The sequence below is a fragment of the Phycodurus eques genome, chromosome 20, assembly GCF_024500275.1.
Source record: "Phycodurus eques isolate BA_2022a chromosome 20, UOR_Pequ_1.1, whole genome shotgun sequence".
In the NCBI taxonomy this organism is placed as follows: Eukaryota; Metazoa; Chordata; class Actinopteri; order Syngnathiformes; family Syngnathidae; genus Phycodurus; species Phycodurus eques.
This window is the reverse complement of record NC_084544.1, coordinates 10661025-10678964: the sequence shown is the minus strand read 5'-3', so window position 1 is coordinate 10678964 and position 17940 is coordinate 10661025. Positions and strand designations below refer to the sequence as shown.

The following is a 17940-nucleotide window of genomic DNA, read 5'->3' as shown; positions in this document are numbered from 1 at the left end:
TGTTAATCACAAAAATGTGCAACATTTCTAATTGCCATCCACAGAAGACAAGCAAATCATGAATATTCTCCTTTTTTTTTATTAATACAGTGAAGGTTTCACGTAATGTACCAGCAATTCAATTGGAAAGACAATCTATCCACATTCTATTATATAAATAACATGTTTTTTTTGTTTTTTTTAATCATAGATTAGGAGGTGGTGAGTTAGTAAAAAACTTTCTCAACAATCCCACAGGCAGTGTTGTGCATGTCATATACATTTACAGAATGTCAACATAATACTTGACTGTGACTACAGTGCTTGCTTTCAACAATGTGGCTAATTAATGCGTAGAGAACTTGAGATGAGGATGCAGTCTGTTCCACTCTCCCGAGTTGTTTTCATGCAGTTAGCGGGCTGTATAGGACAGATGCGTTCAGTCCAAAAGCAAAACCTGGAGATGGATATAGAATTGGTAATTAGATTCCATGACGCAATCCCCCAAAACAACTAATTTGAACTGAACTGTTGAGCACAAACTTTTCAAATGAAAGTAAGTGGTCTTAATTTCTTGAGTGTTTTTAATGTAAAAAATATATATATGAATTTAACAATTTCATTCAAATGCAACAATCAGTACAATACATAAACACAATAGCAATACAAGTTCTTAAAATCATTGCAATTACAATTGCCTCATTTGAGTTTAATTTACCAATTGATACATGATGGTTGAAACATTGTTACTATGTATTAAATATGCACCCAATGGTCAACAAAGAGCATCCAGAAGTCAGATTTGTTTTCTTTGACGGAAATGCAAGCAAAGTATATGGCGGGAAACGTAACCAGATTATTTTGAACACACCTTCGCTATTCTCCAACCTGCATATCTGCACAGTTATCTTTACTTTCCGAGGCAATCGCTAAATATTCAGCATTCCTGGAAGGAAATGAGAAAGCAGTTATTCATATAGTTACCACAACGCTAACAATTTGCTGTTGTTGAAAACCTGTTCACTTATATATAGTAGTATATCTATCTATATTGCGCTCCATAGACTGCCATTCCAGTTGACGTGTTTTATTGACAATGCAGATATGTTTAGCCTGATCCCAGGATAAAATTACTTCCAAAGTCGGATTTGCTGGTTTTGTAACCCTCAAGCAACAATTTAAATACAAGATTTCACCATCTGTGCTTGAGTATATCATGAAATATACGTACGCGGCTTCTCTTAACGCTTCCTCCCCGGCCGCCGCTATTTTCCTGTAGCAATATATCATCTCGATGAGGAGCCACACCTGCAGGCCGATGATGGACACGTACATCATGACTTCAGACACGATGGAAGCTGTACCTCTGGTGGCTGTGCACAGGGACATGAGAAAGGTGACATCACACAAATGCCAGACACAGCCCAACAAGACTCTTTCGATAAGCAGGAATGAGTAAGTATCCAAAAGAGTTGAAATGGAAAATAAAGGACTTTTGATGACTGTAAATCTAGAAAGTACACTTCTATGACTGCAACTACTCCTCTGAATACAGAAAGACACATTGAAGTTCTTACAAGCATGTCTCGTTATTTCAACATTACATGCTTATTTATATCTGTAAGCAATTCCTTCTAGAACTTTGCACTTTGTATGAATTAAACACGCAGTAAGACACGGTCAGCAGTCCTGCAGTGATGCTGACTTCACATCCTCAAATACGGTACTCCTTTCTGGAAACCCAGTCTCCATACACATTAGCTCCATCACACTACTGGAGCTTTGTAATATTAAAAAAACATATTTGTGTGTGCACATTGGTAAACCTCATTTGCAATAAACCACCCACATTTGTGGGTATATTTTGGAGTATGGTTTGTCATGGAAAATATTGATTCTGAAGGTCAAGTCAAGGTTTGCTGTTGTTTGGGTTTACTCATTTATGTGGAGCATTGTATATACTGTACAATATTTTATATTTATAGTGCAATACATAACATATACACCCTGCAGTTCCATGTATTTTCTATGCATTATTGTTATGAGACTCACATGCTAACCAGTGGTCCAGTGTACCTTGAGTAGAATAACGTTGCACAGTCGATTGCGCCGTACCTTTCGCCAACACATTGAGGTGGACCACTTTCCTGATAACGGTGGTGTTCTCGTAGTTGTCGTAGGAGAGGATGCGATTGAAGTAGCAGCGGTATGTGCCTGAGTCATTGAAGGTGACGTTAAGAATATATATGGACGCGTCTTGGATGTCGTTGCTCCTCTTGCTCCCGTTCCAATCCAGACGGTCCGTGAAGATTTCATTTTCAATAGTGGGGCCCATTTCACTGTAGGTGTAGATCTGATGACACAGTGACATTAAGGTGGTTCATAACTCCACTTTAACATACATGCAAGCGCTGTAGGTACAGCTGTGTGTTTTAGTGAACTCACTTTTGCTGCTTTATTAGATGGTTTACATTTTCACTAGCACTTTTTAAATCGGAGCTATTAAGGAGTAGATATCCACAGGAGAGATCCAGGCTTTTGTTCCAAGACTTGAAATAAAGCGTGTCGACCGGGGCTCCGCGCGGGTGTGGCTGCTATAGAGGGCTTCGTTGTCGCAGCTGTGAGTGCGCGCACGTCACGGTGAGAAAGGCATAACCGCCGGGAGGGTAAAAGAGAGAAGGAAAATAAAATAATTCGACGTGACAGCCAACGAGTAGACTGGGGCTTAAGAGCTGGAGTGGCGCCTGGTTGTCATGACGTGGAAAAGCCCTCTGACCAACCGGTGGGATCAATTCCAGCCACCGGAGGCTTTAAGTGCACGTGTTTTCACATCTTAAACATGTACGTGTAGGCATAAGAGCGATGCAAGACGAAGGAGCATTTGATTGACATTTGAGCTGTGCCTAGTCTCAGCGCATTCAGTGGACACACCATCAGTGTTCGAGAGCAAGAGAACCACTTGCTCTTTAATGTCTTTGAAAGCCTCATTTTATATACTTGCCATTTTTTTCCCCCCATCATCCAAATTTGGCAGGGTTGTTAACAACACTTCTCTGTGGTGTGTTGAATCCCTTTATAGGGACTTGAATCTCTTTCTTGGTGTCTTTTAGACTGGATAAACTGATTTGGTAAACTATATTCACTGGCTACTGGATTTCGAATGAGATCTAATTACAAAGTTAAAAAAAAAAATCAAAAATGTATGTCAGGATGAGAGGTGGTCGTAATATTTTGTTGCTAAATAACCCAAGTATCATACTACAAACATCTCTCAGTATGGTGCAGAACTGCAACAGCAATAGGTTCAATGAACACTTCTCTGACAGTGTCAACCAGAGGTAAGAATGATAATTTTTCTATAGTCAGAATGTTGCTATTGTTGTAATCTTACTCAATTGCGCGCGTGTTGTGGATGTTTTCACCTGCACAAAGTCGACCTCTCCTCGGGCTTTGAAGTACCACTCAACGGTGGCAGTCGCTTTGACTTCACTCCTCATCTTGCAGGAGATGCAGCCCAGTTTGAAGCCTTTGCCCACCACCGCCTCTGTGTCCGAGTCCACCTCTGCACACGCCCCATCACACCGGCGCACTGTTTGCAGTACAACGATACACATCCATCACATTTACATTACGGTTGTTTAAGGCTTTACAACAAAACATCAAACCGGGAAGAGAAACTTACCAAACAATGTGCAGGAAAGGAAAAGGAGCAGTATGTGAATTGCAGTCATGTCACAGACTGGAGCTTTGTTTTTCCAAATGTTATAAAGTACTTTTACACGCCTATTCTACTTTTATTTCTACTTTCGACGGTTGTTTATCAATACTAATAATGGTTAAAAGCTGTATGTCAACAAATTGCAGCCTCCTATCATAAGTAAATCAACTAGCAGCGACACATGCGTTGTAATATGCTAAACGGGCCCCTCTAAGACCCTAGAACGTGTTTGTAATATCACAACAGTACTGTTGTACTTATTTAGCTCAAATCAGCAGTTTCTAGTGGATGCTCGCATTCATTGACAGATATTATTGCAGACGTTTTTAACTGTGCAAAATGCAATTGATGTGCTTCTTCTGTTTTTTGTTTAAATGATAAAATACAATAAAAAGAAGCAATTTGTGTGATGACCCAGCGTTTCCCTTTAAAATTCAATTACCTTTTCCCTGAGGTTTTTAAGACGGGATGCACAGAGAGATCGTTGCACCTGCTTGGGAATTCACGCGTTTATCGCTAATGGTGTCGAATAACAGACATTAGATATGAATCGGGTTTTGTAACGTATTTATATGCGAAACATACTACCGAGTCTGCATGCAAGTGCATATGATATAAATATGCAAACCAGGTAAGAATCGAACTGCTATAAAGACACCAGCGGTAAACACACCCCTAAATGGTAATATCAAAAATATTTCATCCTAATCTGATCGCCTACTGTGGTCAATTTAGAGGCCTCTTTCGGAAGAAAATGTGGTCCTCTCGCAGTCTCCCCCGCGATTTCAGCTATCTATGAATCCTTGTGTATAAAAAGAATCTTTGGCATGGCAGAATAACCTGCAAAAGCGCAAACAAATTCGTAAACTGCGAGGAAAATGTGAAACAATGCGTCGTGTGCTCCGTGTACCGTGTTTTTGCTGCGCCACAGCAGCACCCCTGCCTTCGAGTCCACAGGATGCTGCTGATGCAGTGCGGTGAAACAGACAGTGCGCTTGCAACATGGATTCCGCCAGCGCTCCTGTTCTCATTTGCTTAGATATATTAAAAACGGGTCGTTACTCGTTTATTTGTGCGTACCAACAATTCAGCATTAAAGCAGGAAATATCCCATTTATAGCAAGGCAGTGCTGCGAGATGAAGGTGTACTGTCCCTTTAAGAAGTTCCCATTTGGGCGGGGTGGCCCAATCGTTGCGGCCTGTCAATCACTAATGTCGCTACCGTCAAAATATACAGATCGAAACTCTTGTGTTACAATTGTGCACTCTATTGGTCGGTCCGTTTTGAAAACAGAGGGAAGGAATCCCACCAAGTTTCTCTCCTAAAGGCCGTTACCGTTGTATTAGAAACGGTGGCGCTCTTTCGCCCAGCCCGTTAGCATTAGCATAAACTACACAAATGAACGACGGGCTCCTCGATCCCGGAAGTAAGTCATTACTATGGACAGCTGTCAAACACAAAACAAAACATAGCATAGGCCACAGATGTCAATGACAGCTCACCGGCGCGCTACTTGTCATTTTATGAGTCCCATCAAAGCTTGCCACAAGTTTCCCTTGACTTTTGTTCAAAACTAGCAATGAAAACTTTCAGAAGCCTTTAAAAAAGCCTTTCTCCCAGTATCTTGAGATGAAGTCAAAGCAGTAACAAATGTAATTCACACGGTTACTGTTGCAATAGTCTGCGTACTTAATTTCTAAACATGACAACAACAACAACAACAAAACAAGTTGTTAGCACATCTGCATCTCAGTTTTGAGTTTCAGGGCTCGGATTTCGGCTCCGCGCCTGCCTGTACGGAGTACATGTTCTTCCTGCGCTTGTGTAGGTTTTCTCTGCGTACTCCAGCTTCCTTCCACATTCCCAAAACATGCATGTTAGCTTTATTCAATGAAGACTCTAAATTGTCCATACGCGTGAATGGTCGTTTGTCAATATGAGATGGGCTGACAACACATTGTCACAAACACAAATTGTTTTATATTTTGTTCCCATACTGTACCAAATGTGACTTTCAAACCAAGGTAAGCACTGAACCATGATTTTTGGGGTACTGTTACAAACCTTGCATGGAAAAAGGAAACTTCTGCCCGCATTTGGTGAGTGTCACTAATGTTTATTCATCTCTGGTTGTTAAAGGTTCGACTCATGCTAACTGTTAGCAGTTTACAGAAAGTGCACACCCTCCTAATAACTTTGGTTTGTCTCAGATCATTTGCAATGACTTACTGTATAGTCGTTGAACACAGAGTGGATTACAATTTTGCTTGATAAAGAGATTCACAAAATATGAAAATACCTCGGGCGTGTTTCACAGAGAGCACTTAAAGAAACTTTCTCCAGTTTATGACTGACTTGTGTTCTGCAGACTGGAGGAGGCCCAGCACATTGATGAGGAGCTCGTTAGTGAATATGGAGGAGGGAGTAGCCATCGTGTAGACCCGCTGATGGAGCCTCAGTTGCACAGCCGTCGCAAGGGTGAACCAGAGTGTCCCTTTTATTCCAGCCAGGATGATAGTCGCGTGAATGTAATAGTCTCGTGTTGTTTTCAGTGAAGCTATATTCACTGAGCTGCTTGGTGAAGCCCAAACGCACAGTGCCGGGGACATGTGGACCGGGGAACGATGGCGGCAACGGCCTGGCCTGTACCAGCCATCTTAACATATTTGTAAGTGACATGTGCTTGTGTTCTTTGTGGGAGCCATCTTTACAACTCCAAATAGTGTTTTCACTCACAACTTCTCTATCTTCTCTCATTCTCACAAACTCTCCATCCTGGGCCAGAAGAGGTACTGTTTCGGGATCTGATCACCCAGTGTCAGCGAATAGAGACCCCCTTTCTTACTGAAATGCCTGAGGTTTGTCAGAGCTTTATCTGTTGAAGTCAAGCTTATTTTTTAACCTCAGAGTCCTCGAGGCTCCCACAGTATTGTCTATTCGCTTATATAAATATACAATATGTCTACATAGTACTTTTTGTATGACTTTAAACAATGGCTCATTAATGCATAATAGGTTTTTCATATAAGTGCAGCTTTGCTTCTGTGTGTTGCAAATGATCTTTACAGTGCTGGTACCATGCTCTCTCTGAGCTTCCTATTTGAGCTCTTTATCAAGGAGAGAAAAAAGACGTGAGATGAAGATGGAGTCTTGTCTCGTTCGCAAGTTATTTTAAAGCAGTTAACGGGGCGCATAGGAGGGAAGTTTTTAGTCCAAAACGGAAGCCTGAAAATGGAAGCAGAATGTCATTAGATTCCATGACACAATTACAAAACACAATAGAAATGTGTTTCACTCAAGCTTTTAAAATTAACAAAAGACTTTCATAACACGAAGGTTCATTGTTGTCAAAATGGAATTGACAGCGGAGGGGCGTTTTCTATTTTACTTTTTTTTTTTTTACAAAATGTTTTTTTTCATTTACTTTATTCAAATTCCAACACTACATTATAATATAAAATAATGAAAACGGTACATTTCCAAATTACGGTATTCCAATTTTAATTGGTTTATCTGTGTTTGTGAGGCACGATAGTTTGATGCTTGATTTTAATACGTGTTGAGTCCGTGCCTGTGACATTTAAATGTAAAAATATATGTTGAAATTATTTAACATTTTAATAAATTAAATCAAAAATATAAACTAAACACAATTTTAACATAAAATACCAGGTAAAATCATTGCAATTACAGAAATTAGCAAATTGCCTCACCTGATTTTAAATTTAGGCGATGCATGCTGGTCTGAAACTTTTTTTTAATTAGGTATGCATCCAATAGTCAACAAAGGAGCCTCCTAAAGTCACAAAGTGTTTGTGACAGAAATGCAGAGTACTGTATATGGTGTGAGAAATTAAAAGTAAATGTGTCATTATAATTCAGATTATTTGGAACATACCTTTGCTATTCTCCAACCTGCCCAGCACAGTTGTCTTTACTTTCTGAGGCAATTGCTAAATATTCAGCATTCCTGCAAAGAAATGGGGATTAAAACATGAGTTTTGCTGCACACTACTAACGTGGCTCTTCATTTGATATACAGTATATCCTTAAAGTTCAGTGTAATGTTTTAAAGCAGCACTATTCGGTGCCAAGGTTTTATTTTAATCACATCTGTGAGCAAAAATGAAAAAAACCTCTTAACTTATTCATGCCAAACTTCGACCAAGAAAAAAGATGCAACATTTTGGTGCATACGTACCGGTAAGTGCAGATCAAGTACATTTTTTTCCATGTTGGTTAACACTGCGAGATATTTACTCCCCTGAATCATGTCTGGCTACTAAGGCCCACTATACACCAAGCGACACGGCACGGCTGAATGTGACTGAAGTGGACTATCTTGAAAAAAATGACATTTGCGACCGCACAGCTACCAAACCGCTGCAATGGAAAAAATGCAATCCTGTATCAGGGTTTGAGGCTCCACATACAGTGAACTGTACTGTATCATTTTTTATTGAACCACAGAAGCATGGCGCAATTGTCAAGAAAGAAGCGGATTGCAACAAACAGGAAACAGACCATAACAAAGATGAGAGTGTGGACATTTTGAGAGGCTTTTGGCAATGATTCATCTTCCCATTCAGTTACTGCACTGCTTACATGCATTTCGCCGACAGAGACTCTCCACGCTTTGCGTTCTAACCACAGGTATATATGAAATTATAAATATAGTTGATTATTATCGTAGCAACACAATGTAGTATTTACGTATATACCATATATACTGCATTGTTACGGCTTGGCGGCTGAAAGCTTATGTGCATTTTTGTCAACTGTTACATGTACATTGTGACACCGTTCATCGGCGATTCAAGATTTGTATCCTAGCAAAACCAGTGGCCGACGGTCAGCCAAACATGAAAACTAGTTGTCGAACCTGTACACTGCGCGACAGTTCAGTCGGGTTTTGCAGTGTCGCTCAGTGTGCGGCGGGCCTTCATGACAAATTTGAGGCCTAAGCGAGAGGCGGATACTTTATCTAACAAAGTGTACCATTTGGTGGTGGTGTTCCAAATGAGGACTTTTTAGCCTTGCCAGAGACCTTTGCTTTTTAGCCTTATTCCAGGATAAGGTTACTTCCAACGTTGCACATGCTGATTTTCCAACACTCTAATGAATATAAGAAATATACATACGCAGCTTCTCTTAATGCTTCCTCCCCAGCTGCTGCTATTTTCCTGTAGCAGTATATCATCTCGATGAGGAGCCACACCTGCAGGCCGATGATGGACACGTACATCATGACTTCAGACACGATGGAAGCTGTTCCTCTGGTAGCTGCGCACAGGGACACAAGAAAGGCGATGTCACAAAAATGAAAAAAGCGACAACCTGACAAGGATCTTTCTCAGCAGGAACGGGTAAGTATCCAATAACTGGGTTCAAATGCAAAACAAAGGAATTTAGATTTTAGATTTTAGATTTTATATCTAGACGGTAGGTATAGTTTATGTACTGTATATGCTGTATATCAACCGTCCAATACACCTGTATCTTTATCTACCTTCATCTTTTGTCTATATTTTCAATCAATGCTTGGATGCCAAATGCACAGTTGGCTGCCATACCTTTTTCCACCACAGTGAGGTAGACCACTTTGCGGACAACATTTGTGTACTCGTAGTTTTCATAGGAGAGGATGCGGTTGAAGAAGCAGCGGTATATGCCTGTGTCGTTTAAGGTGACGTTGAGAATATAAATGGACGCATCTTGTATGTCGTTGCTCCTCTTGCTCCCGTTCCAATCCAGACGGTCCATGAAGTGTTCGTTTTCAATGGTGGGGCCCATCTCATCGTAGGTGTAGATCTGATGACACAGTGATATTACATTTCTAATCACGTTCTTTACCATCATGGCCTCAAATGAGCTTTGGATGAGCCTTGAAACTGTGATTTTGTTGTGCAATTAAAGATCTGTGTGCTGGCTGATGAGCAAAGTTAGCCTGACCATCACGCAGCACTACTGCCTTCTGGCCTCAAGCCAGAAGGAGTGACAGAAAGAGAGAGTCACACACTATTGGTGCGCCCATAAGACTTCCTGATTAGCTGCTTCTCATTTTCACGACCTCCACCCTGCCAGTAGTCTTGTCACATCAGTAAAGGCAGGACTGCGGTGTAGGCATTGTGTCAATGAAAACATTAGTTGGATTTTATTTTGTAGTTACGAGTAATCAAGAAGTTTAGGGGAAATGTATTGGAATAAAAGTGAAAGTTACCAGAAATATAGAAAAACTAAGTAAAGAACATGTATCTAAAAATTCTACAAAATGCAGGAACAAAGTATTTGTTCTGTGTCACAGACTGCAACCAAGTACATCTTTAGTTCTCTAGCTCAGAAAATCTGTCTGCGAGTGAGCGAAAAGGAACCACGTTGACACGGCAGCCGAAGCACTATCATGTCAAAGTGTAAGGACAGATTAGCATTAGCTAACAGTGTTAAGGTAGGGAAAGCTGGGCTCTCATTTGGCCCAGAAGTACTTTAGGCAGGATGAGTGCTGGCTCATGCATGAAACACCTCCAACCCAAATTTAGCCAATTTCACCAAGTAATTGTAAATTCTTGATCCTCGGGGTATTTTGACAAAAGCATGCAGCGGACATCTTAAGTCATCTAAGAACCTTGCCGAAAATGCGAAACAAATGCTCCTCAAATCTTGAAATCGTTCTATTCAATTAACAAAAAACAAACTTAGCTACAAATAACATTTATTTTCCAGGGATTACATGAGTCAGAAGCGACAAAGCCAATCAATGGTGTTGTGTGGAGATTAACACGCTGTTTCATCACCGCAAGATTCATATGCGTGCCTAATGAAGTGTCTAGTGAGTGGACAGTATTTTTCCACAGAATGCTATCAAACAGCAAATAGGGGGCTGCGCGCAAGGTCAACACTGCTGTGTGTCAGAGATATTGACATCCGAGCACGATCGTCTGTCCGACTGGATGCGTGCGTGCGCAAACACAAATACTGCGGACTTCTCTAAAGAAACGTTTCTCAACAATGACAGCCGTTCCCTCACTTGCACAAAGTCGACCTCTCCTTTGGCCTTGAAGTACCATTCGACAGTGGCAGTAGCTTTGACCTCGCTCCTCCTCTTGCAGGAGAGGCAGCCCAGTTTGAAGCCTTGGCCCACCACCGCCTCTGTGTCCGACTCTGGCTCTGCACACGCCCCATCGCATCGGTGCACTGTTTGCATGTTACAACGATACACACCAATTGCATTCACATTGTGTTTGTTTAGGCACAAAACATGAAGCCAGGGAGAAACTCACCCAAAAATGTGCAGGAGAGGAAAAGGAGCAGGATGTGAATAGCAGTCATGTCACTGGTTATACCGTTCTATTGGGACAAGGGGCCTCACAAAGTTCTTTTAAACGCCGAATTTTAGTTTTCCTCTTGACAGTTATTGATCATATATATATATATATATAATGCTTTTTATTTGAAGAATACTGCAGATATTAAGAAATGTAGTTCAATAAACTGCATCCTAGCAGCTACACATGCATTGTAATGGGCAAAATACATCCACCTACAGGCCTCTCAAAGAGATGATAGTACTTTGGTAGTACTTTGGCCCCAGTCAACAGTTCCCTGCTGATTCTAGTATTTATTGCGACAAATTATTGCTGCAGACAATTTTAACTGTCCTGAAGTTTACACGTCAAATTGATGGGCTTCTTCTGCTTTTATTTATAAAAAGAAGCACGTGTAACATTCCACTTCATGCTAAGACTCACAGTGTCCTCCGGAATTTCACCTTGAGATTGTATTACTTTCCCCCTGAGGTTGTTAAAATGAGATTTGACATCATTGCACCATCTTGGAAGTAGATGCACTCATCTCTAATGTTGTCAAGCGACAGACGTTAAATCTTTTGTGTTTACATGCGCAACATATGCCATCAACTGACTCTACATTACGGACACGAAGTGCAAATAATATCACTTTAAAATCTATAGCAGCCGGTTTGTACGAACATAAACAGCAATCTAAACATTGTTCATCTGAATCTGATCGCGTGCTGTCGTCAATTGAATGAATCCTCCTGCGGGGCGAAATGTGACGTCGTCCCCCACGATGGCGGCGGTTTGTCGAAAACGGGGAATTTCAGCTATCTAATCGAATCAGCCCTTATTGCTGGTAGGAAAGAATCCTCGGTCGCGCTGGCATTGTCGATCAACTTGCAGGCGCGCAACCAAATCCGTCATTCACCAGAGGAACCCAAAAGCCACGTACGTCCTTGGTGCTGTCACAGTGCCTACTGATGCTGCGCCACAGCGCACAGCAACACTTCTTTCTGCCTTTGCTCTCAGTTGATGCTGCAGATGTACTGCGGTGTAAAATGACCCATTTACGCAATGACAGCAGCTGCTTGGATTCCACCACTCCTTTTGTTTGTTTGGTTTTTTGGTTTTCATTTGCCTGCTATCTTATCCCGTAAAATTAATTAGATATCATTTTTAAAATGCTAGTTTAAGACGAGCAGTGATAGGATAGTTAGGTGTACTGGCTCTTTAAGAAGATTCTGGCTGGACTAGGTGATCTCAAGGTTCCTTCTCCTGACATTCTCTAATCTCGTATGTCGGCCTCGGTTTTTATTTCCAACAAAACAATTGGACGAAAATGTAAAAAGCAAGCTATCTTTGCGTATAATTCGTTCAATGGCATAGAAATGGACTAGGTGTCTCATCTCCGTTTAGTCTAATTTATTTGTCGGTCTTACTTTTAATTTACCAACAAAATAATTGAAAAAAAGTGTTTTTAAAACACGGGTGACAATTTTTTTTACATATACACTTCATTCAATATTACAGCAAGAAATATGCTAGTTGTCGAAGGTTATTAGGAAGGACTGGCCCTTTAAGAACCCGTCTCCTGTCATTCTCAATGTCATATATGCCTTACGTTCATCACCGCGAACAACAAAAACGAACAGAAGTCGGGCAACCTGTTTCACGCGTATCTTATTATCCCGATCTGGACCTACAACATGCTGGACAAACTTATACGGATCAGGTGATCGAAAACTGTCGAGAAAGAGTGCTGCAATGGTAAAGTGTAGTGTACTGGCCCTTTAAGAACCTCCTCGCTCGCAGGACGAGGCGACCCAGTGGCACCAACTCTCATGTCATAATGTGCCGGTCTCACTTTTATTAACACCTAAACAAAACAAGCCCATGTGATAATATTACACGCCCCTTTGGGTTGGTTGTTGTGGAGTAATATTGAAGGTATTTCCACGTTTCCTTCCTAAAGGCCAATCACGATGATGTGATGCTCTTTAGCCAGCCAGTTAGCATCAGTGCAACAGCGTCGTAAACAACAGCCGAGCTGCTGTTAAGTCTTGCTAGCTTTCTATATATATTATACAGATATACATATATATATATATATATATATATGTATGAATTTACTTTTAAATGTAACAACAAAAAAGACACATTACACGCTGTAACCTGGAGCATGCCGGAAGACGCGACGCATTCCAAATAAAAGCGCAGGGCAAAGATTTCGCTCAGGTAAGAGAACATAACTGCTAGCTGCCACTTGCTAGCGTTGTTGCTAATTAAGGAATTTAGTGCGAATTAAAAGCGGTAACACGCTATGGTAGGCTTGCTCTTGGACACCAAATAGCTTTGTGCTTGTAGAGTGGTGCTGTTTAATGATGACGAGCAGTGGCAAGCATGCTAAAGTGCTGTCTGTAAGGCAATTAGCTCAATCATGTGCGAGCCGCAGGCGGCTATAGGATTGTTCACGCTTGGTAATAAGGTGTGCACTGTGCACACACATATCCGCTTTATTGTTTACTTGTGTATGTTTGTGTACGTTCTTTCACTTGAATGCGAACATTTCCTGAGACTATGGGTCTGGCAAGGTTTGATTGAGGAAGCCAACAACACAAATGCAATGTCATTAGATACTTTGACCACTGAGTATATAGAACAAATCGGAGTGACACATCTCATCAATTGCTTTTGAAATATATGTATTTTTGTAATTGTAAAAAGCATCTGTAGACATCCTATATATGAATCCACCTAACTCTTCTCTCAATAGTATTGCGTGACTATGGATCCGAGCTCCAGTGCTTCGACTGTTCCAGGTGCTTTGACCGTGCAAGTGTGTTTCCCCTCTGTGCGCGCTGCTCTTCTGGACAATCTGAATCACCAGCGAGAGGAGGGCCGGCTGTGTGACCTCTCTATCCATGTGCAAGGCAAAGTGTTCAAGGCCCACCGCTGTGTGCTCGCTGCATCCTCGCCTTACTTCCATGATCAGGTAGGCCCGCCCGCATTTGTGTGTAATACAGCTTCATTTATTTCATTTTCAAATAAAACTGCGTGAATTGCCCCTCCGAGCTCAGCCGCCGCCCTGCGAGTTGTGCTGTTTGCTACGGGGTTTCTCGTGCAGTTTACGCTTGCGGCTGAGAAAGGAATGAATCATTTCATGAAGTGATTCTATTCAATACTTTCACTCAAAAGACGTAGACGTGTAACTATATTTTCTTGTATTTTTTTCCCCCCCATTGTTTGTGTAATAATGATTTTTTTGGTGTGTGTCTTAGGTGTTACTGAAGAATGTGACAACGGTTTCCCTCCCCTCAGTCATGGACCCAGTGGCGTTTGAGAGCGTGCTGAGTTCTGCTTACACAGGCCAGCTGAGCATCGTTCACGATGACATCGTCAACTACGTCACCGTGGCCAGTTTCCTCCAGATGTGGCACATCGTGGACAAATGCACCGAGATCCTAAAGAGACCCCGACCCTCGGCAGAAGTAACCCTGCCGGATGCCTCAGTAGTTCATGCCGGCAGCGCATCCAGACAGCAGTCACCGAGCAGCACCGACTGCTTGTATCTAGAGAGAGAGGGGAGAAGGAAAGAGGCTAAGCCTGACGCTTTGCCTCCTTTGGCTACTTGGAGGCGCCCGCAGCAGTTTTTAAGATGGGGGAGCTCACGGCCTTCCTCTGCGCAGCACTTGGCCGACTCCCAACTGGATGCCCTCCCATACGCAGAGAGCGATTACACCTGCTGCGAAGAGACGTGCGACGGCAAAAGCGGCCATTTCGGCCACAATTGTCCCAGTGCGGAGGTACGAAAGCAGAAACTCAGGTGTCAGCCTCGAGGAGCTCTGCAGTGTGTTGACGGTGAAGCACCACAGAGCAAGAAGAATGAGAAAAGAGAGCTTGAAGCTGATGAAGGAGTCGGAGAAGGTGGGGTGGAGAAGAAGGAAGGATTTGCACAAACGGGTCATTGTGGTAAGATTAAACAAATTTTTCTGCTGAAACATACCTCCTTGAAAGACAATTTCTAATAATACCATTAAGTGAATGTTTGCTTGAAATTTTAATCTTGTGATGATTTTACTGTATTAGAGATCAGAGTTAAAAGAAAAACATCGTAACATACAGTAACTATTCTTTTAATTACACCTCTGTTCTCATAGTAATATTTTTTTTCTTTAGTCCTTACAGTCCCTACTAAGTTGTTAATTTATCAGATACATACGTTAAAAAGAAAAAAGACCATCCTTTATATAGCAGCTGAAAGTGTATGAACAGGACATCACAGCCATATTAAAACCATTATTGCAATGTTCTGTATTCATAACAATGTTCTTTAAAGATTTTCTAATGTTAGCTCTTCATTTCTCCAGGAGACTTGCAGCCCATGTTAGTAGAGAATGAAGAGTCAAGACGAGCCATGGGGAAGGTGAGTTTGGTGGACGTACGAGATAAAGCACAGATGTTGTCCAGTGTCCCGCCTTGCCATAAAGCCGAAAGTCCTTTGGGAGAACCCTGTGCCGTTTTAGCCCGAGTGCAGTGGCAAGCAGGTCCCTGGTCTCAGCAAGAGTCCAGACCACAGGAGGGGGAAGTGGTCGGTAAAGCTGAGGAGGGTTTTCAATGTCTCACAGGGGGGAAATTTAACTCTGAGACATATGATGAGATCGAAGATGGGACAGGCCACGTTTCCCAGAGGCCTCTGGTGCCCGCGTCACCTGACTTCACCATGGCGACCTCAGAGGGGAGCTGGCTTTCCACCAGCGTGCTGCAGAGTGGCGCATCGTTAACTCTGTCCTCCGCTCGCCATTTGCCCCCCTCTTCCGCCAATCTGCCGCCACCCTCATCGCCCCCAACCCCGTCATCGTCATCCTCGGTGATCATGGCCAGCGCCCCGTACTCGGGCAAAGTCCATTTCTGCCACTGCGGCAAAGCCTTCACGCTGAAGAGCATGCGCGACCGCCACGTGAAGATGCAGCATCTCAACCTGCGGCCGTTCGGCTGCCCCGTCTGCGCCAAGTCCTTCAAGATGAAACATCATCTCACCAAGCACCTGAAGACGCACGGAGGGCTGCGACCTTACGAGTGCGGCGTGTGTGGCAAGAAGGTCATCTGGAGAGACAGCTTCCTGAGGCACCAAGCCAGATGCGAGAGGATCGCGTCCTCCGATGACAACACGAGCTCGGCTCGGGCCGACATGGACGGCAGCTACGGTTACGCCTTCGACGGCGGGGACGCCTTTCTCTCAATGGGAGGACAAGTGAAAGTGGAGGAGGTGGATTTCCATGGGGAAATGGAGGCTGGGATGAGTGGGTTGCTGGGAAGTGTGTCCGGGATTGTGGATGAACTAAGAACTCCAAATGTGGACACTGGTGGTCATGTTTACAAAGAGGAGGCAGGAGAGAACTTTGGTGAAACAAAGTAGTATTCAACCATATAAATAAGTGTCGTTTGAGAATCTATAAGGGATATTTCAAGATATTTAACCGCAACTGTACGATTTTCTTCCAATTTTGAAGTGGTTAGAAATGAAAGGAAAGGACAAGAACAGAAAACATATTTGTTCTAAACCTCTTAATAGAGAGAGAGAGAGAGAGAGAGAGAGAGGCTAATAAACCTTCGTCGAATTAGGTCCCTCTCGACTTTAAACATTTATATTATTAAAACTACAGTGGTACCGCGACCTTCAAGTGACCTACAAGTTTTTCAAGCTATCGCTCGGGCAATTTGATTTATTTTTTGTCTTGAGTTGCAGGCAAAAATTTGAGTATGAGCGCTGAAGCGTGTCAGCGAACTTCACAATCTTTTAATTTTGTTGTTACTCTACTTTGTTGTTACTTATTTTTTAACCAGCGCATTTCCTTCCGTCACCACATAGTTTGTGGTTTTGACTTCAAGTTGAGCGGTATCTCTTATTAGTTTCAAGTTCGTTGGCCTTTATCTATCTGATTAAGAGTTTTACAACAAAAATAGGTTGTGTTCTGTGGTATTTTCTTTCCATTTCCAACGGCACCTCAAATTTTGAAGAAAATCTGAGAAGTGAAGGTTCTTTGTTGATTTTACATGGAATGTTCCACTAGCACAACTCAGTAGTGGCTCTTTTGGAGCAACTTATGGGCGTTTTAATGTTACATTTTGGGAAAAATACTTTAAGGGATTGATGCGCTTAAGTACGTTTGTAGCAAGCAGTGTTGTTACTGTTCTTCATTATTTTAAACCTAAATTTGCACATGTATTATTTGCTTTCCACCTGAAGTGGAACATGAAAAATAGACAAATAGAGTACGGTACAAATAGAATGTTTTTTGTCCTATACAGTTTTGCACTATGTGATGGGGTAAAAAAAAAAAAAAAAGTTTTTTTTATTTTTTATTATTATTATTTTTTTAAAATCTACTTGTTCATGAAGATGATGAGTGCTAACAATTATTTACACGACTGAAACATTCATTCTTTTACGGTGGTGTAAAATTCACTGGACACTTCATTCGGTACATCTTCACAGTCTAGGTCCAACACAAGATCTCTCTGCTGTTGCAAAGATCGAAAAATACACTACGAAAAGAGCGTTATAGAATAAGGATGGATAGCTTGGTAGTACTGTATTTGGCCATTCTTGCGTTGCTAAATAAGGTAAGCTATTTTACTACTGCTAAGTATAACCAGTTTTGATTTTTTACATTTTTCTATTGGTTCTCATTAGAATGTGCCTAATGTTGTGGGCGGTGGGTGTGTAAAATAATGCTGATTATCTTTGCAGTATCCTCCTTTATTCCTTCTGTAATTATCTTTTACTGTGTCTCAGGGGCGGTTCTAGCTCATGTTCAGCGGGCTGGCCAGACTGGGTCCAAGGGTTTTTCTTTCGGGGAGGGTGGGATTGGACTGACTTGGGGGGCATTCATGGGGGGGTCTAAACCCGGTATTGGTGTTAGAACCGCCACTGTGCCTTTGGATTAAAA

At 42.0% G+C, this 17940-nt stretch overlaps 3 protein-coding genes across 7 annotated transcripts; 1 reads left to right on the top strand and 2 right to left on the bottom strand.

The window, feature by feature from the left end:
- Positions 1–73: 73 nt before the first annotated feature.
- LOC133396051 (sodium channel subunit beta-1-like) lies at positions 74–5702 on the bottom strand. Its single transcript, XM_061665478.1, has 6 exons — positions 3662–5702; positions 3402–3568; positions 2095–2332; positions 1211–1352; positions 851–925; positions 74–436 (listed from the first exon to the last, which is right to left on the bottom strand). Exons 1-5 carry the CDS (start codon positions 3708–3710, stop codon positions 856–858), a joined length of 666 nt encoding a protein of 221 aa, XP_061521462.1. The 5' UTR covers positions 3711–5702; the 3' UTR covers positions 74–436; positions 851–855.
- Positions 4883–17841, top strand: zbtb22a (zinc finger and BTB domain containing 22a). Of its 5 annotated transcripts, none has more exons than XM_061665459.1 (9): positions 4883–5124; positions 6067–6176; positions 6251–6366; positions 6483–6556; positions 8169–8351; positions 8868–9064; positions 13764–13982; positions 14269–14959; positions 15358–17841. In XM_061665459.1, exons 7-9 carry the CDS (start codon positions 13776–13778, stop codon positions 16404–16406), a joined length of 1947 nt encoding a protein of 648 aa, XP_061521443.1. In that variant the 5' UTR covers positions 4883–5124; positions 6067–6176; positions 6251–6366; positions 6483–6556; positions 8169–8351; positions 8868–9064; positions 13764–13775; the 3' UTR covers positions 16407–17841. The 5 variants fall into 5 exon arrangements, with proteins under 5 accessions (XP_061521443.1, XP_061521445.1, XP_061521444.1 ...); XM_061665460.1 differs by lacking the exon at positions 4883–5124 and adding an exon at positions 5135–5522; XM_061665461.1 differs by lacking the exon at positions 8169–8351.
- Positions 5794–12302, bottom strand: LOC133396052 (sodium channel subunit beta-1-like). The gene is made up of 6 exons (XM_061665479.1): positions 10976–12302; positions 10723–10889; positions 9272–9509; positions 8840–8981; positions 7597–7668; positions 5794–6923 (listed from the first exon to the last, which is right to left on the bottom strand). Exons 1-5 carry the CDS (start codon positions 11022–11024, stop codon positions 7602–7604), a joined length of 663 nt encoding a protein of 220 aa, XP_061521463.1. The 5' UTR covers positions 11025–12302; the 3' UTR covers positions 5794–6923; positions 7597–7601.
- Positions 17842–17940: the final 99 nt, after the last annotated feature.

Bases quoted from the DNA above. Each gene is read 5' to 3' on its own strand.
- LOC133396051 (XM_061665478.1), bottom strand. From the start codon at position 3,710: ATGACTGCAATTCACATACTGCTCCTTTTCCTTTCCTGCACATTGTTT. The intron at 3,569-3,661 runs GTAAGTTTCTCT...TACTGCAAACAG, and splicing joins CCTTTCCTGCACATTGTTTG to TGCGCCGGTGTGATGGGGCG. The intron at 926-1,210 runs GTACGTATATTT...ATTTCCTTCCAG, and splicing joins GAAGCGTTAAGAGAAGCCGC to GAATGCTGAATATTTAGCGA.
- LOC133396052 (XM_061665479.1), bottom strand. From the start codon at position 11,024: ATGACTGCTATTCACATCCTGCTCCTTTTCCTCTCCTGCACATTTTTG. The intron at 9,510-10,722 runs GTGAGGGAACGG...CTGTGTCATCAG, and splicing joins GAGAGGTCGACTTTGTGCAA to ATCTACACCTACGATGAGAT. The intron at 7,669-8,839 runs GTATGTATATTT...ATTTCTTTGCAG, and splicing joins GAAGCATTAAGAGAAGCTGC to GAATGCTGAATATTTAGCAA.
- zbtb22a (XM_061665461.1), top strand. From the start codon at position 13,776: ATGGATCCGAGCTCCAGTGCTTCGACTGTTCCAGGTGCTTTGACCGTG. The intron at 13,983-14,268 runs GTAGGCCCGCCC...TGTGTGTCTTAG, and splicing joins CGCCTTACTTCCATGATCAG to GTGTTACTGAAGAATGTGAC. The intron at 14,960-15,357 runs GTAAGATTAAAC...TCATTTCTCCAG, and splicing joins TGCACAAACGGGTCATTGTG to GAGACTTGCAGCCCATGTTA.